Source organism: Lepisma saccharinum, chromosome 18 (assembly GCF_977018435.1).
Source record: "Lepisma saccharinum chromosome 18, izLepSacc3.1, whole genome shotgun sequence".
In the NCBI taxonomy this organism is placed as follows: Eukaryota; Metazoa; Arthropoda; class Insecta; order Zygentoma; family Lepismatidae; genus Lepisma; species Lepisma saccharinum.
The window spans coordinates 51523354-51543017 of record NC_139246.1 but is presented as its reverse complement, the minus strand read 5'-3'; the positions used below and the strand labels follow the sequence as shown (position 1 = coordinate 51543017).

General features: G+C 38.6%; 1 protein-coding gene across 1 annotated transcript in view; it reads right to left on the bottom strand.

Annotated features, from left to right (window-relative positions):
• Positions 1 to 7466: 7466 nt before the first annotated feature.
• The window catches only part of LOC146002244 (uncharacterized), a 42248-nt gene continuing 30050 nt past the window's right edge, over positions 7467 to 19664 (bottom strand). The window contains exons 4-5 of the mRNA XM_083139960.1: positions 8771 to 8932; positions 7467 to 7980 (exon numbers count right to left, since the gene is read on the bottom strand). Coding sequence (XP_082996086.1) covers positions 7477 to 7980; positions 8771 to 8932 — 666 coding nt within the window. The 3' untranslated portion in view covers positions 7467 to 7476. The remainder of the gene's footprint in view (positions 7981 to 8770; positions 8933 to 19664) is intronic.

Below are 19664 nucleotides of genomic sequence, written 5' to 3'. Positions count from 1 at the left end.
CACAAAAGTATTTGATCGCCGGGTTTAAACGATGCTTGAGAATAGTGAGGATCAAGCAGTGCCTTGTGTGTTCTTTGGCGTTTGAGGAGATTTTCTTGTTCCAATCGGCGCGAAAGCTTCATATGTTCCAGCCGTTCATAATTGCTCACATGCTGCGGCGGGGTTTGAAAAATCGCATCCGGTAAGGTGCGGGGATGATAACCCATCAGTAAATAGGTAGGTGAGTACTGTGCAGATGAATGCGGCGTGTTGTTGATAGCCGAGACTGCTGTTGGTAAGAAACCGGACCAATTATTGTGTTTGGCATTGACGTAGAATTTGATCATTCCTTCCAGCGTCTGTTGCGATTTTTCAACTAAGCCAAGGCTCTGATGAAATCCTGGGCTGACAAAGCTTACTTCAATTTGGAATTTGTTTGCCAATTCTTTGAACAAATCTGAAGTTTGTCCTGGAAGTTGGTCGACAATGATTTTTTCTGGAAAGCCGAATGGTAATATGATTTTCGTGTACAAAAAATCCGCCAGAACTTCAGCAGTGAGAGAATGTGTCGGTGCGGCTACTACGTAACGCGTGGCTGCGTCAGTGCACGTGATCACGTAGCGATGTCCCTCAGGTCCTGATCTGACATATGGACCACATTGATCCAAGTCGATAATTTGGAAAGGTGTCAGAGAAGTCCTTGTTTGTAGTTCGAAGTGCTGTGGTTGGCGGGACTGCTTAAGTCGTGCACACTGTTCACATTCTTTGCATTTCTTGTATATGAAGGATTTCTGAGAAGGAAAATAGTAACTGTTCTTCGCATAGGCATATGTTTCATAGTATCCAAATTGGTTGAGCGCGTGTGGAGAAGAGTGCACTTGTTCAAACCATATATCTTGTAATGAATGAGAGATGCACGTGATTAGCCTTTCCTGTATTTTACGACTACACCACTGACTGTAGGTCCTGTCCCGATTAGTATATCTGTGAATAAAGTAGTCTAAAACAAAATTTCACCAAGGCTGAGTAGCTGGCCCCCGTGGCGGTGTGGTTAGCACGTCGCGCTACGACACCAGGGGTCCCGGGTTTGAATCCTGGCCTGGGCATGGATGTTTGTGAGTGTCCATTCATCAATTTTATCATGTCATCACTCATCCCCATCTTCGCAAATTAGCCAAAAAATGGCACAAAACGAGAAGTAAAATAAAGCAAATCAATCAATCAATCGCTCAAAACCAAGGCTGAGTATTTGTAAACCCTTGCTGTACTTCACACCATACTTTTTTTAAAGTGTAGCAACAGAAGAACCAGTTAATATAATTAATTCAAACTGATAAATTAATATTATTTCATTCGTTAAAAGTAGGCTATAGTATATTAATAGTGGAATTAATATCAGAGAAGGTTGTAACAATCCCCCTCCTTTCGTACAGTTTGCCCAAATGAAAAAAATCGTTTCCTATGTTGTGAGTACGTAAAAAGTACCAAAAATATGGAAATTTAAAATATTTTAGCCGTAAATCATCACTGTCAGTAACAACACTAGTAGTTTCTGATAAAAGCAAAACCACCATGCATCATTTGTAGGGTTAGGATTTTCGTGTCTGCATTTATTATATTTATTTTTCATTCCTGAAATATGTAGAAATTCGTGTTAAGAAAAAAGTAGTTAAATGTAGGGTAGATGTATTCATGTTTGGCAATGTTATGCTTGAGAGAGCATGTTTTAACCATTTCTTTTAAATATTCAGCATATTTTCGCTTTTCAAAGTTATAAGAAATTCAACTCTTACATTTAGCAATTTCCTAAGTATATGAAATTTCCTCCCCTAGTGTCAGTCGAAGTAGTAAAGCGTACAAAGTACACAAGGCTTTATTGGCCTACAATAATATGTTAATTATATTTGAAAATGTGCACATAAAGTATCGTCTCGATTGGTCCATAAATCAAACAAACAAAAACTTCGTGAAAATATCGCAGCATAAAGTACTGATATTTGGAACACAATAAATAAACCTTCATACTTTCAAATTCAATCCTTCCTCTTCTGCTATTTGAATCTTACAAAAATCATAAATTCCATGAAGAATACACAATTTATTAATTAAAAATATTATTGTTGTTTTCGGCATATTTTTTTATATCTTAATTTAGGTCAAGAGTGCATATTTTGTTGATTTTTAGGTCATAAAAATACCATCCATATTAATTTGAAGGAAATTATGTTATTGTTCTAGCAAATAATTTCGTCAATCAGCAAGGTAATATGGGTAAAATAACGTAAAGAAAACATTGTTGCCGTTCCTGCTGCTGGTAAAGTTACCAATTATTGAAATTGTGAAGCTTTACTTACGATTCGTTGACTGTGTAACCAGAGAATTTTGTTCGGGTGGACTCAAGGCTGAAACCTGCTTTAGTGTTAATGGCTTCTCACTTTATCTTATCCTCCTTCTGGCTTTTCTTTTATAGTTTATTTCCTTTCTCCTTCCCTGTCTATAGTTCTTTTCCATTCTTTCTTTGTTCCTTTGTTTCTCTCTTTGTTCTTCTTTATATTATTTTAATTTCTATCTCTGTCTCTAACTTCCTTCTCTCTCTCTCTCTCTCTCTCTCTCTCTCTCTCTCTCTCTCTCTCTCTCTCTCTCTCTCTCTCTCTCTCTCTCTCTCTCTCTCTCTCTCTCTCTCTCTCTCCCTCTCTAATTCTCTTGTCTTCTTCCTTTCTTTTCTTTCTTTATTTTTCTTTTGTTTCTCTTTTATTTCTACTTCTCTTTCTTTACCTCTTTTTCTTTCTTTTTCTCTCTCCCTCTCTCTCTCTCTTTCTCTCTCTCTCTCTTTCTCTCTCTCTTTCTCTCTCTCTCTCCCTTTCCCTCTCTGATTTTCTTTTGTCTTCTTCCTTTCTTCCCTTTTTTATTTTTCTTCTGTTTCTCTTCTCTTACCATTTCCCTTTCGCTACCTCTTTTGCTTTCTCTTTTTCTCTATCTCTATCTCTGCCTCTCTCTCTCTCTCTTTCTTCTTCTCTCTCTTTTCTCTCTCTCTCTGTTTCTCCCTCAAGGGCATAGAGATCTCGCTATTTCTTTTAACCCTCTCTCTTTTCTCTCTTTCTATATCTCTTTCTCCCTCTTTCTCTCTCTCTCTCTCTCTCTCTCTCTCTCTCTCTCTCTCTCTCTTATTCTCTCTTTATCTGTCTCTCTGTGTATGGTTCTTGGTCTGCTATAAAATATTATGAAAATTTCTGATGTAGGCAAATAGAACTCACCAGTGAAGACCTCTCAACTCTGGTTTTAACCTTCTATTTGGAAATGGTAATACGTATATGCTTTTACAAATCAAATGCACTGACTTGATGTAGTGACTATACAAAGTTTTATAGATTTCAGCATGACAATATTTTATGCTTTTTCCGTGTCTAAATTTTATACATGACACAGTTTTATGATATATAGAGGAACAAAACATAGGAATTGCAGTCTACATTCACTTACATTCATATTAGCCTGCTGAACTGCGACTTATTGCATAACATGAATAAAGCCCATGGTGAGAATGGTCGGTTCACAAAGGGTACCAGAGCAACTACGAATAAACGTCTGCGTGTTCAGCAAGTAGTCTGAGCTATTAAAGCATAAAACGTGTATATAAATCTCTAAGCTTCATCGTAAGGATTAGATAGGCCACAAGGCCAAAACTTGATATGTGAGAATGCACTCAAGTTTTGCCGTTAATAGTCTGATTGTTTTTTGTTTTTTTTTTGTATTTGTTTTTTTTTATTCTTGCCGTCTTTGTTTCCAATTCTTTATTTCATAAGGCCATTTGCAATGGAAATGAAGTCAGATTCAGCCTTGTTTGCTGATGACGTATACCGATTGTCTTACAGTCGAGGGCATTACTCACAACTGTATATTGTCATTTGTTTCCTGTAATCGCGTGAGTCGGTTACTCTGTAGAAACCCAACAAGATTGTTGATGGCAGCCTAAAGCTTTATTTTGACTCTTACACTTATTATTTTTATTATTAACTCCTTGTCATCCATGTTGGGAGATAATGACAGCGTTTTTAATGTTTTAGCTTTCTTGTATGTCATTTGCAGGTCCCTTAAGTTACAACCTTGCACCTTTAGTTACAACCTGCTCAAGATGCAGTAGTCTTTCAGGAAAAACAAATTAAAACAATAAACATTTTAACGAACAACCTTTATCTTTGACTCCCAGATCCCGTGAGCAAAAATCTCGCGTGAATGAAACGAACAAGCAGTTACTTCGCAACACAAGTCAAAGGTTAAGTTACGCCCATGTGGAGGATTGCCTGTTAGCGAGGTGGCACCCAAAGCAACGTTTACAATGGGTCAAACATTGCTTTACTGCTTGTTTGATGTCAAATGTGGGAAGAACCTTGACACGCGAATTTATTCACTCGAGGAGCATGCTCTTCTGAAGGTCACGTGTCCCTTTCCTCCACACCCTTCGGTACGCAAGGCGTCTTCCCCTCCCCCCCCCCCAAAAAAAAAAAATTGCAGACGCATACCTTTGGCTCCAAGTAATTGGCAATGGTACATTTTGTAAATGTATGTTTAAGAAGAACATCTCGAATCCAAGTCAAATTTGAAAAGTACCAAAATAGAAAAGTAAGCGTTTTGATTAACGGCGTCTCCTGATTTTCAAAGGATCCCAGCGGAGGCTCACAATGGTTTGAATTCAACTTTAAACTGCATGCACAATACTAGTTATCCTATCTGACCATTATATATGCACTTAAAACATTTTTTCTCATGTATAAAGATTCTCTACAAATACATGAATTTACATGTGAAAACACCAATAACAACAAATCGGGTGACTGATTTCGTTGTATTCAGTTCTGGGTATTGGAAGAAAATTCAGAACGTAAGAGGCGAAGAGCATGGAATTTTCTGTATTCTAATTTTTAGAAGTTCTTCGAATTAATGCTGCTACGATTTTCTTATGTTTATTGTGCAAACCATTTATATTTTCATTACAATATAGTTTATGCCGCGTTTGAAAACTATTCAAATTATCATGGGGAACAATTTTGAAATAATCATTACTAAATTGTTACTGTGAATTGTAGAAATTGATACCTCTGAGAAGGCCTTCCCGATGGCGTAGTGATAACGTCGTCCCTTGTAATCAAGGAGTCCTGGGTTCGATACCCTGTGGAGGCACATTGCGCAGTGGTTTGCATTCCAATTTAAACTGTAGGTCCAGTCCTGGTTAGCCTATCTGTGCATAAGTGAACTTAAAACAACAATTCAACTCAATTCAATCAACCTGTGAGTGAGGTTAATTGGTTGAGGGGGACTGACTATGTACCTTTACAATTGCTTGTGTTGAAGACAAATGCTAAATGGAATGTAGAAAAATGGATTACAATTGTAGGAAACATGATAAGGACAGTCCATAAAAATCACTCGCAGTATGGCTGCTGAGAAGAAATGATTACGACGATCAGCTGGGAGGGTAAATGGACAATGCTAGAGATAACGTGAAGGAAATTTTAAATAAGTGTTATGAACCTCGCCAACCGATGGTTCCATAACATGAGTGCATTATTTGTACGAGTGCCATCAAACTGAACTTCACGAACTGAAATTCACCTTCGAACAGCATCCTACAAGAAACGCTAGCCTCCCTGGACTTGGCTGACCAACCTTTCCTAAGCTAAGATCCGTTGTCTGGTATCCTTCCTGGTGGGAAGACTTCAGAGGTCTGGAGGTCATTGAAAACTTCTTCATAGATATAGAAGTCGAAACATTCGTGGGATAGCTTCACACAAATATACTTCCTACTATTCTACATGAGGGCACAAATGTTTTATAAGTTCATAAATAGAGAATACCGTGATGCATCAAGTTTTGCATTTTGTCTGTGATAACCTTACTTTCTATTTTGTAGGAAACACTTGACAACCACTACAAAAAAGACCGCGATTCGAGGTTCGCATCATGGGTTAGGTATGGACGTGCCATTGTGCTTATCACATCAACACAGCCTGGATCTTACCATAAATTCCTATTTTGTTCCTGTGATCATATTCGTTTGGTTTCATTGCAGAAGTAGCTCACAGCGTAAGGTAAATTCTATAGCGTCTACAATTTAATATTTCGAATTAAGTACTAATTTTGGTCATTGGTGCCTACTAGTGATATTTCAAAAGAAGGGGAAATAATGTTTCAACTGTGAAAAGCGTGTTTCAGTTATTTTTTGTTGGGTTATCCCACAGGCGGGCTCAGGTACAGTGGGATCCATGAGTATTACCTTGCAAATTGTCCATGACTATTTTCATTAATTTTTCTCTTATATCCTATGTGTTTTTAAGCGAAGGATTTTTATGTATGCTGGTGCAGAAGTTGTCAACAGCTTGTTCTGAGTTTTATTTTAATTCTTGAAGCTTCTATTGGGTCAAATAAAGTGCACGAACATGGTGAAGGACAATTTGCACGGTAATACTTATGGATCCCACTGTACCACAGGAAGATGCTTCCCCACCTTTTGACGGCTTGAGCATAACAATATAACATATACATTAACATTCCATGTGAAAGTGCCCCTGAACTTCAATTTCTAAAATTAAATTCCATGCTGTAACTTTATCATATCTTGTGAGTGAACAATCTTAAATTGTCATATGCATAAAAATTCAAGTATTATACATAATTTAGTTAGAAAGTAGAAGGTATTTTACATTATTAGTTTATTTTAACTTTTTCAATTAGTTGTGTTTTGTATTGTGTCCCACCTGTTGATAGAAGTTGAGAAAAATATAAAACATTTAAGAAGATATACTGTGAACAAGACTAATTGGCGATAGATTGTGTTTTGTCTTTGTTGAATGTCTTTCATGTAGTTTTTATAACATGAAGTTATAAGTTAAATAAATGTTATTTTGTTAACGTTTTGCCTAATTGAAGATTATTACACCTGTGATACCAAAAAAACACTTAATTTCTACTTAACTGTTACATTTTCCCTTCAATTCCATTAGAATATTCAAAGGTCAATTGCCTTCTCTCTTTGTCTCAAATAATTTATTTTTCATCATTTGACAATTCACAGAAATTAAAATAAACTTCCTTTTAAATGAATAGAGATCGTTTTGTCTGCCCCACCCGTGACACAAAATTGTTCACTTGTAGCTACAAATCTGGGAAAGTATTTTAAGGGTAGTTATGTTTAATCAACAGTGTTAAGTTTCATATTTCATTGCACAGAAACTGTACGATAAATATTGCAAAACATTTATTCTGCGTTTCCCACCCGTGACAATGGAATGTCCCATATCTATTTTAAACTTTATCCTTATCCAATGATTGTCCCACAATATTATCTTGGCTAAATTCAAGCAATATAAGTAAATTATTATTATCACCAAGTAAATATAAATAAAATAAGCCAAAATTATATATCTTGCATTACTTTATTCGAGTATTTTCAATCTTACAACTAATTGGAAGGCAAAATGTGCCTTACAATCTTGTTACAGGTTAGTGAACATATGGGTAACCATACCCTCCATAGTGTGGGCTGTATGGAGTACTGGCGTAGCCTGTATGAGCTGGGTAGTAGCCAGCGTAACCTCGGTGAGGAGCCACTGGAGTTCCATGGAGATTAACGCGGGATGGGTTGTAGCCGGGAGCAACCAACGGGTGGGGAACTGCTCCAACCGGGTGGACGGGTAGAGGTACTCGTGGGTGTAATGGGTAAGTGGGTAGAGGTACCCGTGGGTGCAGTGGGTGAGCAGGTACTGCTGGGTGGACGGCTGGCACCACGGGGTGAGGGGCAACGACTGGTTCTCCTGATTTCTCCACGACTGCCTGGAACCCGTGAATGCTGTCGGCAGTGTAGGAGACGGTTCTGGTGGTTCCGTCGGCCTCCAAGAGGCTGTAGTGTCCCTGCACCACGTCTCCGTCACGTGACTCGGCCTGGCTCTTCACATCTCCAGTCACTCCGTCAGCAACATCGTACGAGAAAGAGTATGTAGGATAAGCCTAGAAGGAACAGAGAACAATTATTTTCCTAACATCTGCATTTCCACACTTTCAGCTGGAATTGCTTCACAATCTGTAATCCAATCTCGAATTTCTAATCTATTATGCGAATACGAGGTTTATTCAAAAAGTATCCGACCTTAATTTTTTGGCGTAAACAAATGTAGTTAGGGAGGCGTGGTTTGATGCACGTATGTAGGTGATCCTAATGCGCATTTTTTTTTCGAGCCTGCAGATGCAGCCAGTCGCCAACATCGAGCAGAAGAAACTCCGCTTGGAGATACAGTCTTTCCTGGCCAAACACAGCACAGCACACCTGTGCTTCGTCAGGATTCTTACACGCCCGACATGGCTCCAATGTGATTTCTGGCTTTTCCCCAAGCTGAAAATGCCCCTGAAAGGAACCAGATTTTAGTTCAGAGAAGACATCATGCAAAATGCGACGGACCAGCTGCGTGCAATCCCAAAACAGGCGTTCCAGTCCTGCTTCCAACAGTGGGAGAACCGTTGGGAGAAGTGTGTAGCAGCCCAAGGGGACTACTACTTTGAAGGAGATTAATTTAAGATTGTGGTATCTGAATACACACATTTTTTATTAATACAAGTCGGATACTTTTTGAACAAACTTCGTACTCTGCTTCTAGGAAATGATTATGCATTATGTTATCTTCTTAGAAAGTTGGCTGTACGTACAACTAGATTGCATACGACTGTGGTGTTTCATACGAAGCGACAAAAATAAAGCAAGAACTACTTTCTTCATTTTACTAAGTAATCGGAGATTACTTACCTCAGAGTAATCTGTTTGCAAGGGCAATCCTGCTCTCACTGGATGAAGAGGTGCTATTGGTGCATGAACAAGTGGTGCATGAGCAAATGGTGCGTGGGCGACTTGTGCGTGTGGATAGGCGGCGCCGTTTGATACAGCCACCGAAGCTACCAACAGTGTTAGCTGAAATAAAATGCATTGCGTCTACTTTAAATAGCAAGCATAACATCCATAAGTACAACAAATCAACTCGTAGTCAGTATGCATGCTCCTTTTTTATTTGCATGCGAACAAATTTGAAAGATTTTTAACATTGCAAAGTTGCAATGGTATTCATGTAACGTTATTACATTGTTGACTTTCAATTATAAGCAAGTTGGCCGCTCAGACTGAAATATATAGTATATAGGTTACGCTTTTAAATTGTACAACTACATGCAACGCGAAAGAATAAAATTTTGGACGAGACAGCCACATCATATCAACCCAATCATCAGTAACATCGGTCAAAGGGATCCTAGAACGTGGATTATTAAATTCAGAGAATACAATAACATAAAAATAACATATACGCAAAGCAGCAAGTCGCATATAACAATATATATACTACAACCGACTTAATGCAGCGTTTTCGCTGGACAGTATTCGGATGGGTGACCGTTGCAATACTAGGTTCAATATACCACAAATAAATTGAGTAAACCACTTAGCACATGGACAGAAGAAATACAAATGCAAATATGTGTAATAGAATAGAAATGATCAGTTCTACCTACTCAGCTTAATTCTAGTAAATTCCTACATTTTAATACCCTATTAGAACAAGAGTAGTGCGTAAGGAAAAAAAATATCAAAACAAATCAAGACAGGGTTGAAAAGGCCACAAATAACAGGGCAACAAATATTGCCGAAACTTCAACAAAAACGCAAAACCGCCATGATTACTCCTGTCCTCTCCTATCAATCATAATGCCGAGGTTCATAAGTAAAACTGAAACCCATTCCAGTGGCGGAGCGATTATCGTAACTCGCTACGAAACCATAGTCCAAGACGTCGATGTGCCTTTGATGTTGAACCACAAAGAACGTATCTACGCATTTGTTTTACTTGTCGAAATATCGCAAGGTGGCATGACTAGAAAAATATGCAGATGTGAACATCGTACGGTAGTCAAGTCGACACTTTAGAAACCTCTAATATACGCTATTGTCCACACCTCTAAGACTAAATACCCCGTATACAGATACACACACAATCAATCAAGCTGGCAAATTTAAGTTGCAACAAAGTAGTCACTCTTAGTTGTGTCTTGTCTCTTAACATAATCCGTATCGCAACAGCTCTTCAGAGCCAAGGCCTACCTACCAGATGCCGGCCTAACACCAATATGCCTCAGCAGAGGTGGGCGATCATCCCAACCAGTTACGGGGTGACGTGTGGTCAGCACGACGAACCCCCAGTCGTTGTTTTACATTTTCTTTGACCGGGTTTCGCTACTCGTTCGTAGCTCCAAAATTTCCACAAGATGGTGGATGGCCACCGATCCCATACACAGGCCGAAATCTCCGGAGAAAAGTTGTTACGCTTCCCCCAGGAGAATCGAACCAGTGCGCGTCCCGTAGCCTGCGATTGCTGACTATAGATATGCAGACGGATAGCTGAAAAAATCAAGTTTGACAGTAGCCAAAATCCGAGAAGCAAATACCTGACAGAAAAGTGATCACTAAATGAATTGTTGGAATAGAATCCGTCATTAAAAAAAATAGAATCACTCCGACAAATACCAACTTACCAGTAGGAGAACCATGACTCTGTGTTGTAGGAGGACGTTCTGTTGTAGCTACACATTACACACATCTCTATATATATACAAGATCTGTGATCCAAGAAGGCCAACTTTAACCATGCTTTTAATGTTGCAGCTATATTGCTACCGAAAATCACGATTCCTTTCACTATTTTGAAAGAAACATTGTCATTAGAATGGTCACCAGTGTGTCTCATGTACGATTATAATGTAGACACAAGACAGTGATTTGCAAATACAATAAAAATAAGATAAATCCTTAAAACCAGTGAACGAGGCCAATCGTGACTGGTTAAGCATTTTGCGGAGGAATCAAGTTTTGCCTGAAAACAAAACGTGGGTGTACATCAGCTTCAAAATGTGATATAATTTGAGTAGGGGGATTTAGAGAGTTCACAGCCCTCATTTGGGGCTCGAATCATCATTTGGGGCTCAGTGTTGCCAACTCACCCCACGAAAATTTCACCAACTGATATTTTGAAGCCTTTTATGATGTATTTGAGGGCAGAGTTGGCAACACTGTGGGCTCGTCGTAGCCTATGAGGGGTTTATTGCCCTGTTTACATCTGGCAACACTGCCGTATGACAGGCAACACTGTGGGCCCACTGTAGCTTTTGAGGGGTCTATTGCCCTGTTTACATCTGGCAACACTGCCGTATGACAGGCAACACTGTGGGCCCACTGTAGCTTATGAGGGGTCTATTGTACTGGCAACACTGCCGTATGACAGGCAACACTGTGGGCTCGTCGTAGCCTATGAGGGGTTTATTGTGTTGGCAACACTGCCGTATGACAGGCAACACTGTGGGCTCGTCGTAGCCTATGAGGGGTTTATTGTGTTGGCAACACTGCCGTATGACAGGCAACACTGTGGGCTCGTCGTAGCCTATGAGGGGTTTATTGTGTTGGCAACACTGCCGTATGACAGGCAACACTGTGGGCTCGTCGTAGCCTATGAGGGGGTCTATTGCGTTGGCAACACTGCCGTATGACAGGCAACACTGTGGGCTCGTCGTAGCCTATGAGGGGTCTATTGTACTGGCAACACTGTCGTATGAGTGTTGTCGGGGTTCACTGTAAATTTTCATGAGGGGCCCATGTACCTATGGCAACTTGGGGGCAGAGTTGGCCTGTGGGCCCACTGTAGCTTTTTATGAGGGGGACCCATTGCCCCCTTTTATATTTGGCAACTCTATTGGGTTTTTTTGAGGGGGTTTTGCCAACCTATCCGAAGAATCCACTATCTTTCACTGGCTAAACTAACCTACAAATAGTGGCAACACCGACGAGGCTCGAATTATTATTTAAGGCTCGAATCATTATTTGAGGCTCGAATCATTTGATGCTCGTCGGTGTTGCCTACCCACTCTACAAAAATTCTACTATATGATTTTTCACTGGCTAAGCTAACCTACAAATAGTGGCAGCACTGACTTATAAACCCACTGGGTCCTTTTGGCATGTTTTTTCATGATGTGTTGCTAGGCTATTGAGCATTTTGGCGTATACAATGTATATATTTTGAGGGGGGGGGGGGTTATGGCTTTTTATGCTGTACGAATACTGGAAGCTTGACAGTGAGAACCAGAGTAGGTAAACCTACATCCAGGAACTGGCAACACTAGTTTCTGACAGTGAATTTGAAATAAAATATTAAACAAAATACATGAGTAAGCACTGTGAGTACAAATAGTACCAGTGTTATGCCCCCAACTCCAACTGGGCAACTGGGGGGAAATAATTGTACAACAATTTGTACCTAATTGTACAACTTAGGCCGTGTCCGGATTGGCAAGCGCTCCGTACTGTTCTCTCCCGTTGCTCTCGAGTGCCGTCGAAATCACGTGCAAGTCGTCCGAATCTGCATGTCCCCTAGTACGGTTGTTATTTTTCTTGCCAGATGTCAGCCCGAACTTCACCTACCGCGCCCTGGGGCGCAGGCGCACAGTGCGGAAGCAGAAGGTAGACGCCAAACAAACGTCACAATGATTTCCACCTATTTACTAGTTATATTAAAAATGTAACGTGCTACTTCATTATTTACAATTTTTCTGCATTCATTATCGATAAACTGTTAAAGTATCATTGAGTTTTACATCGTCTAATCAGTAAATGTTGTCTGTACAAAGTGAAAGTAAGAATATGGCTGCCAAGCGCAGGGTCACGGCGAGTTCAAGCGTGCATCTGTCGCGCCTCTCTGCTCTCCCCTCCCCTCTCACGTCTGCCGCGAATTCGGACAACAATGTAAGCACATGTTTTTACGTTCTCGTAATACTCAAGGTAGATAGAGATTAGGTAAAGCCATCCGAAGATTGCCGATCTTGCACGAACGCGTGACGTCACCAGAGAGGGAGTGAGCTCGGCTGAAGCAGACGGCTCCTAGCATTTATATGGGAGATTCAGAGAGCGAAAGTGTATTATTACTTTTAGGAGGGGGAAAATATTAATTGTCATCCTCCAAGATGGTATTGAGGCATCCTTTTAATGATTAGTAACATAAATGAAAACGCGCTACTTTTAAAAGGGGGCAAAGTACATGTGAAAAAATGTATTTTGAAATTCCATATTCCTGAAACTTTCTGACCGATGCGCTACAAAGAAAGTTGCGTGTTCTCCTTTAGAATTTCGTCATTTTACAAATCGTAATATAATTTTAACAAAAACGTGGCATGCTAAAGAAGAATTAAAGAGTTTTAAAAAATAATTGATTAATAGACTTAGTTTATTTTACTTCGCTTATCTGTCACATATGGCTAATCGCAAAGATGAGGATGCGTGATGATATGATGAAATTGAAGAAAGGAAAGTAGACCCATGCCCGGGCGGGGATTCGAACCTGGGGGCCCTTGGCATCGTAAAGCGTTGTGCTAACCACTTCACCACGGAGGTCAGCATTACAAGGAAATAAACAGAAAATGACAATCATATGGCATCTATGTTTTAATATGAGAGGAGGTTATTGAAGTAACAAATAATTATTACAAGACGTTGTGATGAAAATTATTAATATATCTGAAATATCGAGAGTTGATCTTGCAGTCTCTAAATGTACTTTTAGGGTTACGCAAAACCTTTACTCAAAATTGCTAGTGTAAATTTATAAGCTATTAAAATTTAGAAGTTATCCCTGTTTGAAAAAAGAAACTGCCAAGTCAAATTAATATTTCATATAAATACATATATTTTTCTTTCATGAGGCCAGGACTGTATTTGGAGGGGACGGTGGCTTGGGAAGGCTATAGCCCCGGATCTCGATCTGCAAAGGGGCTTCCAGTGGGAAAACATCGTCCAGAAGAAGGGGCGAAATGATTCTTTTTAAATGGCTCAAGAATACAAAGATATAAGTGGACATTTGACAAGCGTAGTCTAAAACTTACAACTGAAATCGTACATTTGCGTGTGTGTGTGTGTGGGGGGGGGGGTGGCTACGTAAGGTAACACAGTGGAATATGATTCACAATACTAAAATTAAAATAAATATGTGGGAACAATATAAATCAAAATAAGTTGTAGCTAGTGACGGCGCAATAGAAAAGATGGAGGGGTAAATCATATTTTCCCGGGGCAATCATGTTTATTATTCTGTTACATACGACACAAAAATGCATATTTTGGCTAAAAGAGCATTCATTCATTTATTTATTTTTGTCGTTTTACTGGGGGCAGATAAGAGAGAGAGAGAGAGAGAGAGAGAGAGAGAGAGAGAGAGAAATTCTCCTGCCCCCCCCCCCCCCCTTGTAGTGTGGTCACTGTCTATAGCTATGCTGGAGAAGATTGCACCAATTAATACGTTATTAAATAAAACAGATACTTTTAAAACTTTTAATCAAATTATTTGTGAACTATGTTTAAATTTAGAGAGAGCACATACCTATTTAATTTAATTTGTATGAGTTAACTTCTGAAGCCTGCCATTTCCGAGCCTTCTTCCGGTGTAACTGCACTGCCCTTTGAGCCCTAGCTGCTGCGTTCAGGTGGCGGAACGAGCAGAATACTAATTAAAACAAATATGTGACAAATATATATAAAAAAAACAACGTGTTGAAGCTATTGACGGCGCCAAAGAAAAGACAGAAGAGAAACGTGGAGAGTGCAGTGATATTTTACGGGAAGTAGTCACGTTTATTACACCCTTACATTTACATACAATATTAAAATGTTCTGCTTTTAGATCTCGCACAATGCCTTTTTCACAAAAATGGGCAATCCCGCATTTTTTATAACAATCTTGTCTTTTCGTTTACTTACGCAATTACCGACTGGAAAGGCTGTGATATTTTAGATTTCTTCCGTTAGTTTTCTGATAATAGTTTTCACAACTTTCCATAGCATTTAGGCATGAATTCAGTTGACAAGAACAAAATAATCTTATTTTAAAACATAGAGCAAAAAGAAATCCAACGCGCTTAAGTTAAAACTCCCTTATATTGGAAGCCTGGAGAGAACAAAACAGGGGTTCCTTCGTAACACGATTTCTTGAAAACCATTTTACACATTTCAATCAACTTTGTGATAAATTGATTAGAAAGGATGAATCTTAACAGTAAAAGTTGTAACTTTTCCCCTGTTACTATATTTTAGAAGATATTCGTTGTCAAATATCTCAATATTTGCATAAAGAACCAGCCTTTTCCGCGCCGAGCTTCTCGATGGTGACGTCATGTATCCACGGACAACTGCGCATACGATCTGCGCCGCCGAACGAGCACCCCCTGGTAATACTAACCTTGCTCCACTGATTTTAAATTGCTTCCATCCGCTTTTTTTTTCTGTGTTATTTCCGTATGCACGCAACATTCGCTTTCAATTCAACCTGTGAGCTGTATAATGAAACACAGGAGTGTTAGTATAGCAGGCTCCGAGTTTACAATTTATTAAATTAAACAATAATTTATGTAAGAATGTACTTGTACTTACCGAACACAAAATAATAAAAACACATGTGAATGTTTGCGTGTGTTCATGTTATATGACGACTGAGTAAAAAAATAATGTTGACTCCCCCGAAAGATAAAGTTTCTAGTTCGACATCAGATGCATGCAAATTTTATGTTTTGCTCTCCAAAATCTTGATCATACAGCAGAGGAGAAAAGGGGAGAGAGAGGGGAGGTACTATCAGCGCCATCTATTAGCAAACAATAGAAATAAAAAGTAGGTCAAACTTTTTCAACACCCAAATATTTTAAACGTCCTCGCGTAGTAATACGATCTAGCTGAAGACGTTTAAAAGAGTACTCTTAGTCGACGAAGCTAATTGCTAGGGCCCTTATATTACTAAAATATTCTTTAATTTGCATATTTCTCATACCGCCATATGTTGTTCTAGTTGACTTCTTCCAAAAAAATGCTAATTAGCGAGAGTTAATTAAGCAAGGCAAGTAAAAGAAGCAAAATAGAACAACATATGCCGGCGTGAGAATATGAAAAAATTCGATTCAGAGGTGGATCGAATTAAAATTGAAGGATATTTTGCATTTTTTCCCTATAATATACAAAACATTTACCATACATAATCTTTTCTATTTACAACAGTATAAAATAAGAAGAATGTGTGACAATATCCATATTAACCCATTCGCATACCTTAAATAACAATATTTTTTTGCCATAAAATACCATTTAAATTTGGCTATCTCTCGCACAGCAAGACAAGATGTCAAATATTGTGAAAACTATTCAAGCAATTTTATATATTGAAGTGGAAGTACAGTAATAAGTTTGCACATATGCAGTTTACTTGAAAAATAATTAGAAACTCACCTAATAAATTTGATCACACACTTTTGCATTCTATTTCTATTCCTCAACCTATATTTTTCCTGCCACAGCCACCTCTTTCTTATTTTCACTACATTTTTTAGTTTCACTAACACAATCACAATCACAGAATCTTCTACAACATTCTTATACAACATATTTGCAAGACGTAACAAATGAAGGTTTGTTTACATGAGAAATTACTAAACAAAACACGCTTGAAATGGTATGAAAAACTTAGCAGTGCAAACATACGCGTCATAGATTTGAAAGATCATACAACCTCTGCCATCTATTGAATGAAAAAAGAACTACGTGATGAAAATCGGGAAGCCGTCGATTCTGTGTAGAGGGAAGATGGAAAAAAAGAGCTCTACGGAAACTGACGCTCTTGACAATATTGTACACCCGTAAAAATTACATATAAATAAGACTTAAGCGTATTATTCTGCTTTCATTTCAGATTTTACCAACCTGTCAGCTGTAGTGTTTTAAGTGACAAGCGACTTGCTCAAATATGACGCTTTTGACAATATTGTACAATCAACAGCAAATGAATTAGGAGAAAAAATATTTTCTCGACGAAAAATGAGTTGGCAATGCTGCGAACACCGAGGCAATCTTGATAAGAGGCTTGAGGAGCGTCGAGCAAACTTTCCTGAAAAGCACAACTCAACTCCAGTATCGAAGGTCATGCTACACGTGGATTGGCAACTTTCGCGAGCATGCTGTCTGTCTACACAGTTCTCCCCAAATGCCTGTTTGAAGATGAACCTTCTGCTCGCATTTTATTTTTCAAATGTAGTTCTGACGTTGTAGTCATTTTATAATTATTTGTATTTGTTCTTATTTTGCTTTGCTTTTATGTCACCTTTACAATTAATCGAAACTATGAAGATGGATGATAATGAGATTAAAGTGATGAAGAGACAATTAAAAAAGAGATTGCCAGACCAGGACTCGAACCCGGAACCTAAAGCGGATAATGTGGGGTGACCGTCAATAACTCCCGGCCATGAACTGTAGTATAAAATTTGTAATTGCTCAGGAGTATTTTTTGTTCTGTTCATGACTAATGCCTGCTTTCGAACACTTAATTTATAAGTGACACACTTCGTTCGGTGGGGACAAGCCACGTATTGTTTGAGAGGAGGGACACATCTCGTTCATATACTAGATACAATCATGGACTATACTTGAAATGTGACGTGCTAAACAATACTTTCGGAGATCAGTTGGACATAGCAATTTTGATATACAAGTTGCATTTTCTCTACTTATTCATTATGCCTCATAGATAATCTCGCAACAACGCAAAATGTTTTAATTGACTCGAATTCACGATGACTAATATATACTGGACCTACATATTTTAAATGCAAAATCTAGGTGACGAAAATATGCCTCAACACGAAATGAAAATGCAATATTCATTCAATACACTAAAAAAGCTAACCAAAGCAGACTTTTAACAACATTACACACGTAACGTTTCCATCCTCTAACAGGGTTTTCGTTGGAGGAAGATTCACATGGCGTAATAATAGAATTATCGTTCACTACAAAGCAATAGCTATAAACATGAGATAAACCTGAAATGAGGGGTTAGAATTCACCATAAGAGAAGTGCAGCAGGTAAAACAAAACACACATGTAAGGAAGAGGTGTGTAAGTGTAAGTTTCTATATGAAAATTGACTGAGTGGTAACACTAGACGGTTTTACGTCAAGGATCCTAGGTTCGAATACCGGTCTGGGCATTGGTGTTGTTTCTGAATGTTCTATTTATTTTATCTTCACTGATCTTCGTCGTCGCGATTGCCCGAAAGTGGAAGAAAAGCGACGCTAAATAAAAGTAAAAAATATATGTGAAAATTAGAAGGTTAATTAAGAGCAGATAGGTAAAATATACTCTATGAGCGATGTTCGATAGAAGTTCTGTTAAGATGTCAAACCTGTAAGAAGCAAATAGCGAAGTTGTGTGAAGGATTGAAGATAAGCTTCGATCACATGGTCACCTGGATTGTCTCGAGCTGAACCAGTGAATGGGCGATGTTTAATCCCCAAGGCCATTCTGCAAAACGAATGCCAAAAGAGGTTCGTGTGTGGATTTGGTCAGCATGAAATTGTTGGGTGATGATAAGTGAATGGTATTTTTTCTGTTTTCGTTATTTTACGTTGCTTTTCTACCTCTGGATCTTGAATGACGAATAAATTAATTTGGTGAACTGATAAACACAAAAAAGCCAACCCCTTAGCTAATTGGTTAGCGCACGCGCTTCGAAGTAAGTTGAGGATGCGTTATTGTCTGCATCCCACTTCCATCTATCACATCTTCAACCTTCATCATCGCGATTATCCTAGACTTGTAGAACAGTGTCGTGAAATAACAAAAATATCACCCTCGGTGTCGATTTCAAAGTTTGAAGTATTGCTGTTTCTGCATTCAATAGCGGCTCTAGATTGTGACAGTGATGTGAAATGCTTCTGATTTTATAAGAAATAGTAAAACGAGAAGAGCGATAGATATTCCTCTATTTTCAATTTTCTCTAAAACTATTTTCCCCGACTGTGGTGATAATGAATTCTATGTAGTATGAGAAATATACTTTAAATTAATTTATACTAATTTATCCATATGCAACTGATTAAGAGAGCCTCCACGATGGCGCAAGGGAATCGTCGCCGCATTGTAATCAAGGAGTTCTCGGCTCGATGCCCGGTGGAGGCACATAGTGATTCGGATTCTAGTTTAAACTGTAGATCTCGTCCCGGTTTGCCTATTTGTGCATAAAACTCAGACTCAGAATGATTAAGGACTTTTCGAAATATTCTGTCTGTATCGGAGTGGCAACTTTCTTCAGAACGAAAATGAATTCGTAAAGCAATAATACGCACAGCACCTCTAATTACCCACTGCCATTCAACACGCTACTATTCGTAAATTCAGAATTATTATTTTAGGGTTCAAATCCTGGCATCTGAAAGAGGGACACTTGGCCCCAAAAGTTTCAGGTTTGTTAACATTTACTAGTTAAGGATATTTTTGTTAAGCTCCTGGGACCTGAGGAACAAAAATATAGATCTTTTAAAATGATTTCTCAAATTAAATGTAGAAATCATGCAGCACACTAGTCCAGGGACGCTATAGATTATTCATGGGATGGAAAAATTGTCATTTCCTGGTCTCAGCATGGAGTTCTATCTCTGCAGTGTTTCCTTGTCAATTTAATGTAATTATCATTCATCCTCATAGTTGCGACAAATTATAAATGTGTCATGGTAAAAACAAAGCAAAATAAGAAATAAAATATTGTAACATTACTGCAATGTCAGAACTACGTTGGCA